The following is a 14,859-nucleotide window of genomic DNA, read 5'->3' as shown; positions in this document are numbered from 1 at the left end:
CCCCTAGTCCCTGGAACTTACATAGGCTACAGGAGCAGCTGTAAAAGGAAGAAAAAAAATTTTGATTGCAAGAGTCTGAGTTCCTGTCGTGGCTCAGTGGTTTAACGAATCTGACTAGGAACCATGAGGTTGCATGTTCGATCCCTGGCCTTGCTCAGTGGGTTAAGGATCTGTGTTGCCATGAGCTGTGGTGTAGGTTGCAGACGTGGCTTATATCCCGTGTCGCTGTAGCTGTGGTGTAGGCTGGCAGCGCAACAGCTCTGATTAGACCCCTAGCCTGGAACCTCCATATGCCCTGGGTGCGGCCCTAGAAAAGACAAAAAGACAAAAAAAAAAAGAAAGAGTTGATCATCACATCATGCAAGGCCCTCGAGGAGGAGAGCCTTCCCACAGTCAGTGCTTGGCCATCAGATGATGAGTGTCCTGGCAAGATCTGCAGCTGATGTTTTGATATTGGCTGGGATGATGATGAACCAGCATTTGTCCTTGTTTCCTGGAGATCTTGCCACAGCATTCACTACACGGTCCACTGGCTGAGCCTCACACATCTGGTCACTGGTCTGCCCAGCAGGCTCTCGTCTTCCAGGAGGCTAACTCTGCCTCCTTTATGCAGTGGCGTCAGGGGTCCAAGATGGTAAGAGTAGGAGCTCTGAGACCTTTTGAAGCTTTGCTTGGAAGTCAAAGTACATCACTTCCGACCTATCCTGTGGGTCAAAACCAGTTCTGGGACGAGCTCAGATTCAGGAGATGGGGAAATAGATGTCCTTCCTGGGAGGAGCAGGCGGGTCCTATTGCCAAGAGACCTGCACATCCTGTTGCAAGGATGGTGGGACCGGGCCACCATCTTGCACCCAGTTGAATGGCAGCCTGGGTCAACGCTCTCTTCTCATTATCCGCAGATTTTCTAGTTGTAGGTGACATTCCATTGATCCCATAAATAATTTCAGAGGATTGCTTTAGTTGTCATGACAGGAGCTGTTTTAGCCCAGAAGGAAAGCATCCCAGGGCCTCAGGAGGGGAGTGACTCTTAACCATTCAGGAGTGGGTTTTTCCTTTTCTTGTCTTTCTTTTCTTTCAGCCACACATCCAGCATTTATTATGCCAAGGCCAAGTGCTTCTACGCCTCACCCAAATCTCTCTTCCTATATTGAACTTGGTGTTTTTTGCTTCATCTTCCATGCAGAGAGAGAGAGAAAAAAAGTGTGCCTTCTTACATCCCTTTTCTTGGAAACTATCATTCAGGATTCTGCTGTAAAATGGCCATGCATTCTGTTGAAATCATAAGCAGAGGGGCTGGGTTTTAGCCAAAGCCTTTGCATCAGATAAATCCAAAATGTGACCAGCATCATAAAAAAATGGACCAGAGCTCTAAGCCTCTCGAATAATTTTAATAAGAATGTTGTTCTCCTCTGAGTTGGAATAAATATGTTGTATTTTTATTATAAAAAGAATACCAATTCACTATAAAGTATGTACAGAATACATAAACATATAATTCCACTCTCTTGTAAATATTGCTATTTATATTGCCAGCTATAAAAATCATTCAACGTTTAATTAACAATAATTTTGAAAGTATGTGGATGTTCCTTTTAAAAAGCAAAGCTTTGTATATTAATCTCAGGCACTGTTGCTTTATTGGAATTTATACAGGTTGGAGAATCACACTCAAAATGATAGCAATGCTGAACTGGGCTCTGCCCCAAGGTCTTTTTATTAACTCATTGAATCTTCTCGACACTGTACAAAACAAGTAGTGGCATTATCCCTTATTTAAAGATGAGGAAACCGTGGCCCAGAGATGTTACAAAATGTACCTAGCCTCGCTCCTTTGAAAGGCAGGGTGTAAATTTAAATGCGGGCCCCCTGGCTGGTGAACCCTGCCTTGACCTCTGTGCAAGCATAATAAAAAAAGCATGTTCCCCTCCTCCCTCTGCATACTCTTTCACCATCAAAATAATTTTAGTTAGTTCCAGTCATGAAGGACTTTGATGTGAAAAAATGCTCAGCAGGGCTGCTTTCTCCACACATCCGTGTCTGTGAGCACCAATAAATATTGAGTAGAGTTCCTGTTGTGGCGCAGTGGTATGGGCTGTGACTCTGGAACGCTGGGATGGGGTTCAGTCCCTGGCCCTGCAGAGTGGGTGAAGGATTTGGCGTTGCCGCAGCTGCAGCCAAAATCTGATCTCTGGCCTGGGAACTCTATAAGCTGAGGGGCAACCAAAAAAAAAAAAAAAACCAATATAGCAGACATCATCCTTCTGAGGCTGAGTGACAGAAGAAACGTCTAGAAAATCTTGGCGCGTTACATTCCTTCTCCCTCCCTTCACCCCATGGAGTCAGGGGCAGGGCTGGACTCACCCATCCATTGCCCCCTGCTCCTTTGGAGATGATCAGTGTGGGGCTTAGAGAGGTTAGCCAGCTTGTCTAAAGCCACACAGCTAAGTCACGTCTCAAAGGATTTGAACCCGGCTCCAAACCAGTGAAAGCCGGGCACTTTCCACTCCACCAGGTAATTCGAAGGCACACTGCATGTGCAGAGTGGACAAAGGAACCAACACAATGGAAAACAAACTGGGCAATGGTAGTATTGTCTAAAGTGTAGGAACTCAGATTCTGGAATAAGACCCAAATTCATATCTCAGCTGATATCCATAAAGCAAGAAAGAAGTGGTGAATCTAGGAATCACTGTAAGAGATAGCAGGTCTGGGCAATCTAGGGAAGAAAGATGGAAGAAGCATCATCGGTGACTTCAGTATTTTTCCATGGATGTTCACCCTAGTATGTGTGTGTGTCTGCATGTGCATGTGTATAATTTTTTACTCAATCCTAATATTTGGGTTAACTCACATCCCTCCCAAAGGCCACTTTCTCCAGAATAAGGGAGGTGAGGGACCAGGATGGAACAAGACACAGGCTTTGGGATGCGTTTGCTACCCCCCTTCCCCAGTCACTTATGTCTGTGTCTCCTCCACCTCCTTCCTGGCAGGAGTTTGTTCGGCTGGCAAAGAGACTGGTCAGTGACCCTGCGTTGGAAAAGGAAATAGTGGCCAATGCAAGGGAGTATGTGAGAGAGCATCACTCATGGCAGGTGGAGAGAAACACCTACAGGCACCTCATCAGGACCCTGCAGAGAAGCATTGAAGACTAAGGGCGCCCACCTGGTGCTGTCCTATGTCCAGCCCTGGGTGCATACCCAGGGGATAGAGCTCTGGGCAGCGGGACCGTCCAGTACAAACCACTGGGATGGCAGATCTTCCAGTCCTAACATAGTCCATCCAACTTGTGCTTCCGGGTAACACCCCTGATGTGTGCCCAGATCCGCCCTTCTCCTGGAGATGCAGAAGCTCGCTGACTCCCTGGGGGGTGGGGGCAGGATAACTGGTTTTAGGGGCAATCAGGAAGAGAGCTGCTTTAGGACTTCCTTGGGACAGTAAGGGCTTATTTGTAAGGTGTCCCTGTGTAGGCATCTCTCCCCTGTCCTGGGATGACCTGGAACCCGTCACTGTCCAGAGAGCAAAAGCAAAAACATGGCAGCCAAGAGAGGTCCTGGTAGCGATTTTAACATGAGACTGACTCTGCAGCAAATCTGGGGCCCCAAAAGATTCGGGATGGGCCCCCAGGCTGGCTTCTGAAGCACTGGATACAGCACTCTGCATTGAGTCCTCCGAATCCTCCATCAGGTAACTCAAGGAGAGTAAGGAGTTCTCTAGATAAGTAGGTGGATCCCATCCCGCAGAGGCTCCACCCACCTCCTGGTTGAACTTGGGTTGAGAACTGGTTGGAAGACGGCCTGGGAGATACTGGAGCCAGCCCTGAGGGTCCGGCATCAGAGATCCAGCATCGGGGACCCACGGGTGAATGTCCACCTGGTCATCAGCCTCCAGCCCATCTCAAGACCCACACTCAGTCCTGCAACCTTATCCAACAAGTGGGGGAGGGGTTGGAATTTAACCAAGTGTCAGCATCCCTGGGACATCCTGGCTGCAGTGTGCAAGGTCCCCCAAACCCCGTGTTTGTTTTTCTGAGTGGCAGTATTTGCTTCTGCTGGATCCTGGAGTCTCTGCTTCCTGGTGGACTTTCCATTCCAACAACTAGGGATGAAATGTTCTGATTCTCTTTTGAGGTGGGAAGCTAGGGGGTCCAGAAGGATGGGGCCCAGAGCCCACCGTGGGAAGTGTTTCCTTAAGGTGTGTTCTGAAGACCCCAGAGGCAGGAGGAGGGACCCATGGCAGCTTTGCCACGGGCTTTGCAACATTGGATTTTTTAAAATTTCCAGCCATCCTTTTTTAAAATACACAGCCAGACCTACATCTTATTTGTAAAAGAACAAACCTCAGATTGTAATATTTTAAACTCTGATGACTTAGGGACCCGGAACAGCACATTTGTAGATTCTGTTCCCGTCACTTCCTGTTCCGTTCTGCGCCTTCATCTCAGAACACGGTCCCTTCCCAGAGGCAGTTCCCTGGAACCTGCAGATGGTCTTCCGCCCAGGATTCACAATCCTGCTAAGAATACCCCTCACTGTCTCCCACCCTCTATTTTTAACATCTGAGAGTCACCAAGGTCAGGGCTCCCCTGTGGCCACAGCGAGGAAAGGGAGGTAAAAGCCGTCCAAATCCTGGGAGACAGCTCCGTCTATCAGGAGTCAGCATTGCCAACCTACGAAAAGGCCCATGTTGGCCTGGGTACCAAGCAGTGATGCTGCGGTTGATAAAATGCCCATGGCTGGGGAAGCCCTGCTCTCTTCCTGGTTGAATGACATTGTACGTGCTCTGCCGTTCTCTACTTCAATCTCATTCATTTATGTCTTTATGGAAACACACCCAGGCCGCCTGCCCTTTGGGGAAGGGCATGTTTTTAAATGAATAAAGTGTCACCGTCCACGGTACAGAAAGATCCCTGTGTGTTCCTATCGTGAGCTTCAGTCTGCAGAAGAAACAGACAGCACCCCCCCTCCCATCCTCGAGCTTGAAAAGGAGGTACACTGGAGCATCTAATGAAGAAGGGTTTAAAATGCAATTGCTATCTTAATACCAAAGTATAGACTTAAAAAAATGCTTTTCTATAAATGTTCAAGGTGCTCTCAGTTTCATACTCGGTTAACTTTATGTTTAAACATTTTGCTTATCGTTTCCAATTTGCTGATGTACAGGTTTGGATGACTTAAAGAGTCAGTTTCCGGAGAGAGCTAAGATACCGTAACCTTCACATCAGAGGGAAAATGCAGCTAATGTAGCAGAGTGTTACCCTGCAAAGTGGCAGCGCTCACACCTGCTTATTATCATGTGATGAGCTTGTGCTTAACAGCTTCTGCTGGAATAGCCCTTCTCACCACTTCCTCATGCTCTCACAGTGAAGTTAAGTATGACAGCATTGGGTTTTTTTTTTTTTGCTTTGTTTTGTTTTATTTGTCTTTTTATGGCCCCACCCTGGGCTTATGAAAGTATTTAGGCTAGGAGTCAAACTGGAGCTGCAGCTGCCAGCCTACACCACAGCCACAGCAATGCCAGGTCCAAGCTGCATCTGCAACCTACACCACAGCTCATGGCAACGCCAGATCCTTAGCCCTCTGAATGAGACCAGGGATTGAATCCTCCCCGTTGTGGGTACTAGTCAGGTTCGTTATCACTGAGCCACAGTGGGAACTCCCAAGACAGCATTGTTTTGATCTGAAAGGTTCATCATATATTTTCAGGTTTCCAAGAGCAGACAGTGTAGGTTTTCCGTCCAGCCAGACACCCTGTGCACACAGCAGACCTGGCATGTGCTGATGGCTGCTCTTACCGTGTTCAATTAAGGATGAGATCTTGGGGAGTTCCCTGGTGTCTTAGCAGTTAAGGTCTGGTGTTTTCACTGCTATTGCACAGGTTCCATCCCTGGCCTGGGATCTTGTGCATGCCACAGATTTGCCCCCCTGCCCAAAAAAGGATGCAATTTGGAAAATGTTTGCACTCTCAGCTGGCATTGTGGTTTCAAGTGCTCACTGCATTTCTATGTCATCCTGGGTAATATTTGGCACAGGCAAAAAACTCTTCCTTGAAGTTTATTTTTGGTACTTGACCTTGCAATTCCTTTATTGCTGCCCACTAGGGGACCTAGGGGACAGGGAGTGTTAGTTCTTGTCTTCTCCCTCTTCTCTCTCCCTGTTCTCCCCCTCCCCACTTCTTATATATATATTTTTTTAATGGCTTCACCTGTGTAGAGAAGCTCCCAGGCTAGGGGTCGAATCGGAGATGCATCTGAGAACCACACCACAGCTTGCAGCAACACCAGATCCTTAACGCACTGAGTGAGGCCAGGGATCGAACCTGCATCCTCTCAGAGATTAGTGAGGTTCTTAACCACCTGTGGCATATGGAAGTTCACAGGCTAGGGGTCAGATCAGAGCTGCAGGTACTGACCTACACCACAGCCACAGCAATGCAGCATCCGAGCCAGGTCTGCTACCTATACCACAGCTCACGGCAATGCCAGATCCCCAACCTGCTGAGAAAAGCCAGGGATCAAACCCACATCTTCATGGATACTAGCTGGATTAGTTTCCGCTACACTACAACGGGAACTCCTAGAAAACCCTGCATCTTTTGCAAGGTTTGCAATTTTATTTTTTAGCTGATTTACCTTGTGTTGGCATTTAAACACTTTGAACATGGAACAGTCATTAAAGGGGGGTCAGCTTTATACTGGTGTGGTGATTGGGAGGGTATTGATTAGGATTAACATTTGGATATGAATGACAGAAAATCCAAAATAACAGTGGCTTCAGCAGAAGACAAACACATTTTTTCCTCTGTCACGTAAAGAGATTAACAAGGCACATGTGGTATTTTGGGGGGTAAGGGACTCAGACCCCTCCGTCTTCAGTATGTGACCATCTTTACCTCATGGTGTAAGATGAGGCTGCCCAAGCTCTGCCATCACACCCAAATCCCAAGCTGCAGGGAGAGGGTAGGGGGAACAAAGATATTTCTTCTCCCTTTCAGGATAATTCTTGTTTCTACTTACATACAGTGTCCATACCCAGTTGCAAGGAAAGCTTAGGAATGCAGGCTTTTCTCCCAGCAGCCCTGTGCCCAGTTAAAAACTATGGGTCTATTATCAAAAGAGGAGAGAAGACCTATTAGGAACAACCTGCAGTGCAGTAGCCATCGTGATAAACTAGTTTAAGATTTCGTAGTGGTTACAGCCGTACTACATCTTAGGCATCACTGAAGACCTTTTAATGCCAAGAGAAGTGTTTTCTGCAAGGTTCTCATTAAGCGTTGAAGGCCGTCCCGACCAGCCCACCTTGTCTCCCCAAGGTCTCATTTGTATACAAGCCCTTACCCAGCGCCATATATTGATTCGGACTTCAACCCCTGCAGCTTCTAAATGAAAAACTCAAGAGTCAAAGGGTACACAGTTTCCCATCTGAATCTCCTCAAGTGTTTCCTGGGTTAGGTGACACACAATCCTGGAACACACAATGAAATGAAGCCTACTGACTCTCTGTCTGTAGTGCTGCCCTTCAGGGTGTCCTCCTGGTTGCCCGGAATGAGGAAGCCCTGCAGTGCTCATGCTGGAACGTCTTGGGAAATAGAAATCATCTGGGAAATGACCTGCGAGTTAGAGTTTGACTGAAGAGAAGCAAGAATTTGCATGAAAAAAACAAGATGTGCCTGGTGTCTAGGTTCTAAAAATAGCATTTAGAGCAAAGGTCTTGCAGGGTCAAAATTAGTCGAGATGACTCCCCACAAGCATAGCATGTTTGTTTGTGTGTTTATAGCCCCGCTCAATCAGTCACCTTCACAGGCAAACATTAGAACTAGGAAACGAGATTAAAGAACATCACCCTCTGAATATCTGGTTATCACATGGTTCTGATTTTCTTTTCTCTTTTTTTAAAAATTGCATTTGCTTTATAATGTTGTGTTAATTTCTGCTGTACACCAAAGTGATTCAGTTGTCCACATACATGCATCCATTCCCATATAGGTTATCGCGGAACAGTGGGTAGAGCTCCCTGTGTTATTCAGCAGGTGCCCCATTCCGTATACCATGGTGTGCATATGCCAGTCCCAAACCCCCAGTCTCTCCCTTCCCCCAACCCTGGCTCTGATTTTAGATATAAATTTATTTATTTATTTATTTATTTATTTTGTCTTTTGTCTTTTGTTGTTGTTGTTGTTGTTGCTATTTCTTGGGCCGCTCCCGCGGCATATGGAGGTTCCCAGGCTAGGGGTTGAATCGGAGCTGTAGCCACAGCAATGCGGGATCCGAGCCACATCTGCAACCTACACCACAGCTCACGGCAACGCCGGATCGTTAACCCACTGAGCGAGGGCAGGGACCGAACCCACAACCTCATGGTTCCTAGTCGGATTTGTTAACCACTGCGCCACGACGGGAACTCCTAGATATAAATTTAATCCCTAGCAGGAAGCAAGAAACACTCTCTAGTTCCCAGTGGGATTTGCGTCATTTTGTTTTCATATTATCTAGCTATTTACTCAGTGAATAGTTCTTTTTTTTTTTTTTAATTGAAGTATAGTTGTGAGTTCCTATTGTGGCTCAGCAGTAACGAATCCAACTAGTATCCATGAAGATGTGGGTTTGATCCCTCACCTCCATCAGTGGGTTAAGGATTCTGAGTTGCTGTGGCTGTGGCATAGGCTGGCAGCTGCAGCTCTGATTTGACCCCTAGCCTGGAAACTTCCATGTGCCACAGATGCAGCCCTGTAAAGCAAAATAATAAACAAACAAATAAATAAATACATTGAAATACAGTCAATGTACAATACTGTATACAAGTTACAGGTGTATAATATAGTAATTCACACTTTCATTTTGGTCTTTTTTTAGGCCACATCCATGGCATATGGAGGTTCCTAGGTGTCAAATTGGAGCTGTAGCCACCAGCCTACACTGTAGCCACAGCAACGCCAGATCCTTAACCCACTGAGCGAGGCCAGGGATCAAACCTGCGTTCTCATGGATGCTAGTCAGATTTGTTTCTGCTGAGTCATGATGGGAACTCCATGATTCACACCTTTTAAAGGTTATACTTCATTTGAGGTTATTCTAAAATGTTGGCTATATTTCCTGTACTGTGCCCTATATCCTTTTAATTTATTTCATACCTAATAATTTGTACCTCTAATTTCCTCACCCTTATATTGCCCCTCTCCTCACTCATAACCACGGGTTTTTTCTCCATATCTGTGGGTCTGCTTCTTTTTGTTCTATTCACTAGTTTGTTGTATTTTTTAGATTCCCCATAGAAGTGCCATCATACAGTATTTGTCTTTGTCTGACTTATTTCACTTATTGTAATGCCCTCCAAATCCATCCTGCTGCAAATGGCAAAATTCCAATCTTTTTCTGTGGCAGAATAGTATTCTGTTGTGTATATGTACCACATCTTCTTCATCCATTCATCATTAGATTTCACATATAAGCAATATCATATGGTATTCGTCTTTGTCTGGCTTACTTCACTTAGTGTGATAATCTCTAGGTCCACTGATGTTGCTCCAAGTGGCATTATTTCATTCTTTTTTATGGCTAAATAGTATTCCATTATATATATGTACCACAACTTCTTTATCCATTCATCCATGGGTAGACACTTAGGCCGTCCCCGTATCATAAGCCAGTCTTTCCTGCAGTAGTTGAGGCAGGCACTGCTCTCTGGCATGGATACAGCAGGCAACACTCTCAGCCCTCATGGGGGTCTTTCCTAGTGGGCTTCACTGTTTGCACAGACCTGGATAGAAGCTATTGCAGGCAGTCAATGAGAGTAGAGCCAACCCTCAGGAAGGGGTTGGGGTCAAAAATCAGTGGGAACACGATCCACAGGGCTGTTACTCCCCCAGAGTTAGAATGAAATCCATACCCAAGGCTACAGGCAATTTCAAAGAGAATCTTAATAGATTATAAAAGAACTTCTGGGAAAAAAATGAATACAAAAACAGCTGTGTGTGGGGGGAGTGTCAGTTAAAAAAAATGACTTCATCTTTATCTGTGGCCACAGTCTATTTTGAAGAGATGATTTTATAATCTACTTCTTTCTTCAAACTCTTAAATAGTCCTGAAAAATCTAGGCTGAGAGAAATATCTCTCCCCCAAATTACACAATTCTGCTAAATTACAAAAGCATTCTCCTTAGGGAAAAAAATTAACTTTGTGATGCCTTTTTCCATAGAAGCCCTTAAAAATCACTCTATGAACTCTAGAAAGCTTCAGCTATTAGGAGAGTCATGCTTCATTTAAAGTGGATTTTCTTCTTTAGCATCTAATATAAAAATATGCTAAGTATTTTCCCCAAAATCAGAGGTTAATAACCAGACATTTGCAAGAAGCTGGAGAGTGAAGAGCCAAGTTATCTTAGGAGACCAACTTTTTGACTTGGTGTTTGGTGAAATTCCTCCATTTTAGAAATAGCTGGAAAAACAGTTCATAGAATCCAGAGATCTGCTAGATTTCTGCTTGCTCAGAAGTCTTGCATCTCTGTGTTACTGAGTCCAAGCTTGTACTGCTTGCCATACAACAGGCCCAAAACAATGAGATTTGGGGGCAAGGAATCGTGACTCTATTCAGAATGCCGGAAGACGGAGAAGGTGGTGGACTAGTGTCCCAAAGACCCCTCTTATATTAATTAGAATTCAGACTTTGTACTAAAAAGGGAGGGGTGTGCCTGGTTGCTGTAAACTTCTTGGTGCAGGAATCCTTTGTTCTTGCAGCGTTGCCTGTATGTCAGGTCAGGATGTTCCTATAAACCTCCAACGAGACAAATGTCATTCTCCATTCTGCAATTTTTTATCTCTATATGAATGGAAAAGCACTAACTCTTTAACCTTGAGGTTGGGCACTCCTGTACATTTCGGGCTCCAGGCAGCCTTTCAGGTGCTTTTACTTAAGGAGCAAGGCCAGTATGACTAAGCATAGGCAACAGAGCACAGGGGTTAGAGCTAAAGGAATAGATCCAAAGCGGTGTCAACTTAAAAAAATACACACAATGTAGGGAGTTCCCATCGTGGCTCAATGGAAACGAACCCGACTAGCACCCATGAAGATGCAGGTTCCATCCCTGGCCTTGCTCTGTGGGTTAAGGGTATGGCATTTCTGTGACCTGTGGTGTAGGTTGCAGATGTGGCTCAGATCTGGGGTTTCTGTGTCTGTGCTGTAGGCCAGCAGCTACAGCTCGGATTCGACCCCTGGCCTGGGAACTTCCATATGCCATGGGGGCCGCCCTAAAAAGATCAAAAAAAAAAAAAAAAAAAAAGAGCATAACTTAAAAGTTGAGAGTTAAGTTTTATTTGGGGCAAAATGGGACTATAGCCCAGGAGGCAGCATTTTAGAAAGCTCTGAGATACTGCGCCAAAGAGGAAGGGGGAAAGGTCATTATATTTGTGACTTTGGCGAAGGGGGAGGTTCACGCAACTGAAGACAGCACGAACGGCCTGAACCCAGCCAGAAATGGGACTTGATCCACGTGCCGGGACTTGAACCCGGCCTAAACTCAGATTGGGACTTAAAGCACAGTTTTAAATTAGAATCATTCACCCTGTGTCTGGACTCACTGGGGCTCTGGTTCTTCAAGTCTCTGCGCAGAAGGAATTCAGCAAGAGACAAAGTGATAGGCAAGAAATAGATTTATTAGAATAGGACACTTGTGAGAGATGCAAGGAGGATCCAGTGGGCTATAGTTTTATCCTCCGAGGGGAGTGGAGGTCGGAAAAGCCCCCCTTTTCCTCTCTAGGAGCATCAGCTCCTCCTTGGTATCTGGTAAGATGTGTATTCAGATCTACAGAAGGGCAGTCCTCAAACTCCTGCCCTTGATCTGAATCTGAATGCAGCCCTCATCCCATTCCCCAGCCAATCACCTGAGGCAATTCTCACACCTCCAATAGTCAAGCAAGCCTGCCTTGTGCTGATGGCTTTCTTGAACCGTTATTAACTTAACAGTGATCTCCCAATGTCCCCTAAGTTTCCCTCTTCGTCTATGGTCCTTTATTGGGACTTCTACAACTACCTGTGCCTACTCCATCCCTATCACAACCAAGCATACATTTTAAGGAAAGTTGCTTCCGAGGAGATGCAAGAATCAGGCTCATAAAATCTCCTGAAAATCTCTAACTATCTGAGATCTGTTCTGCCAGTTTTCCCAGAGCACAGAGGGCCTGACTCCTGGTCTCCACCCTGAGCTCTTTTCAGGGGGTGTTGAGGGTCCAGCAGCTGCAGTGGCTCATGATTCAATCCGTGTAGCAGCCAATGGCCAGGGCCAGTCTCTGGTTTACAAAGGGGTCAGGTTTGTTCTTCTCTGTTTCATCTGTACTTTTTTTTTTTTTTTTTTTTTTTTTTGGTCTTTTTGCCATTTCTTGGGCCACTCCTGTGGCATATGGAGGTTCCCAGGCTAGGGGTCAAATTGGAGTCATAGCCACCGGCCTACACCAGAGCCACAGCAATGAGGGATCTGAGCCGCTTCTGCAACCTACACCACAGCTCACGGCAACGCTGGATCCTTAACCCACTGAACAAGGCCAGGGATCAAACCTGCAACCTCATGGTTCCCAGTCAGATTCATTCACCACTGTGCCAAGACAGGAACTCTTCACCTGTATTTTTTCTATCCTATCTCTCCCAAGGTCTAAATGCATTTAGATCAGTGGGCATATAAACAACAATAATACATGAGGTGATTGAAAAAGCAGCTGCGTTTATGATTTGAAATGGTGTCATTACTCCAATTCTGTCAGTAATCACAAACATTAATTGGACACACTCTCTGTGTGCCAAGCACAGTGATCCCCATGGGCAACCTTGAACTTTACCTGAGCCCTGCCTGATCTGAAGTTTGGCCCTTGCAATCCGCCTCTTACATAGAGTAAAATATGAGCCACTGCAGCTACGAACCTGCAGCACCCAGAGCTCAGGGGAGAGACCAGGAGTGACGCACTCTGTGTTCTAGAAAAACTGGAAGAACAGGTCTTCGGATAGTCAAGATATTTTCAGGAGAAGATATTATGTGCCCAATTCCATTTTTTGTTGTTGTTGTTTTTTTGTTTGTTTGTTTGTTTTTCTGTCATTTCTCGGGCTGATCCTGAGGCATTATGGAGGTTCTCAGGCTAGGGGTCCAGTCGGAGCTGTAGCCTCCGGTCTACACCAGAGCCACAGCAACACAGGATCCGAGCTATGTCTGCAACCTACACCGCAGCTCACAGCAACGCCGGATCCTTAACCCACTGAGCAAGGCCAGGGATCGAACCCGCAACCTCATGGTTCCTAGTCGGATTCGTTAACCACTGAGCCACAGTAGGAACTCCCTATGTGCCCAATTCTTGCATCTCCTCATATCTAGAAAAACATTAAAATCCTTCATGGTGATGTCTGCTCCTTGTGACTGACACTAACCTTCAGCAGATCAGCAACAAGCTTTTGTAAAATGTGTGTGCATTGTAAGATGCGTGTGTGCTGCATGCACCTCCCCCTCCCCCCTATTGTATCCTGATATTCCCCCTTTTCCTCCTTGGGTGGTATTTCAGCCTGGTCTATGGTTAAGGATAAGGACGTCACTGCCCTCTGTAAATGCAGTCACCTCCAAGGAGGAGAGCCAGTGAGTCCTGCAGGCTATGAAAACTCAGGATCCTGGCTCTTATAGCAGAGGAGCATATCAAAGGAAGGATTTCAGCGAGCCCAGGCCTCTTTTGGTCCTGCTCCCTGCCCTTTGTTGCAAAAACTCCTATATATCCTAGCTGCCCCCTCACTGCCTTGGAGCGGTTTCTTGGGGCTACCTGCGTTGCTTAAGTCCTAATTTCACCCCAAATAAAAACTTAACTCTCAACTTTCCCATTGTGGATATTTTTAGTCGACACCTGTGTTCCTGGCAAACAGCAAAGGTTAAGAAATTCCCCCACCAGAGTTGTGGCTCATTGGGTTAAGAACTTGACCTAGTGTCTATGAAGATGCAGGTTTGATTCTTGGCCTCACTCAGTGGACTAAGGATCCAGCGTTGCTCCAAGCTGCAGCATGGGTCACAGAGGCGACTTCGATCTGGCATTGCTGTGGCTGTGGTGTAGACCTGGAGCTGCAGCTCCATACCACCCCTAGCCCAGGAACTTCCATATGCTACAGGTGCAGCCATAAAAAGAAAAACAAATTAAAAGAAAAAAAATCCCCTTATCACTTTTATGTTCCAGGAAATGGTTTATTGCTAAGGACCTCCCTTCCCCACATGACTTAGGTGAACTCAGGGAGGCCCCCATGTGGAGCTCTCTTTCCCCAGGCTCTGGTCCAGCCTCAGCCTGAGCCAGCAGCCAGCCCATCCATAACAGTCCCCACCGCCATCCAATAGGCTGGCCCAGGACACAGCATTCTCCCACCCATCCCACTTACCCACACCTGGCTCTCACTAGCCTGGTTTACTCCACCCTATAAAACAGAAACCCACTTTGCCTAAACCCGTGAGATGCTTGCAGACCTTATTGTCAGGTCGTCTCCATGGCAAGAGTCCCCAAGAATCCTTTTCCACAAAATCTCTCTTTACTAAGGATTTGTTTCTTACGTGACAGTGCCTTATCTGCAATGTCGCCGTCAATCCTCACAACAGCCCCACAATTTTGCAGGTAGGGAGACTGGTCCTGAGTCGCAGAAGGTATACTCAGCTGGGCTGTGTTGACTTAAAAATTATGCACAACCTAAATGTTGAGCTTAAGTTTTATTGGGGGCAAAATGAGGATGATAGCCTGGGAGGCAGCATCTCAGAGAGCTCTGAGAAACCATTCCGGAGAGGTAGGGGCAAGGCCAGTGTATATGTCATTTTGGTGAAGGGGGAGGTACATGCAACCCACATTTTACAGAAGGTTGCAGCTAAT

At 46.1% G+C, this 14,859-nt stretch overlaps 1 protein-coding gene across 2 annotated transcripts in view; it reads left to right on the top strand.

Annotated features, from left to right (window-relative positions):
- The window catches only part of GLT1D1 (glycosyltransferase 1 domain containing 1), a 110,800-nt gene extending 105,896 nt beyond the window's left edge, over window positions 1–4,904 (top strand). Inside the window, exon 12 of one of the 2 annotated variants that reach the window (XM_021072863.1) lies at window positions 2,991–4,904. In XM_021072863.1, the coding sequence (XP_020928522.1) occupies window positions 2,991–3,152 (162 nt within the window). In that variant the 3' untranslated portion in view covers window positions 3,153–4,904. Of the gene's footprint in view, window positions 1–1,078; window positions 2,152–2,990 lie in introns of those variants that run through there. The other variant, XM_021072862.1, reaches the window with a different exon arrangement.

The sequence above is a fragment of the Sus scrofa genome, chromosome 14 (genome assembly GCF_000003025.6).
Source record: "Sus scrofa isolate TJ Tabasco breed Duroc chromosome 14, Sscrofa11.1, whole genome shotgun sequence".
Taxonomy (NCBI): Eukaryota; Metazoa; Chordata; class Mammalia; order Artiodactyla; family Suidae; genus Sus; species Sus scrofa.
The sequence above is the reverse complement of the archived record's forward strand: the minus strand, read 5'-3'. Positions and strand labels throughout refer to the sequence as shown.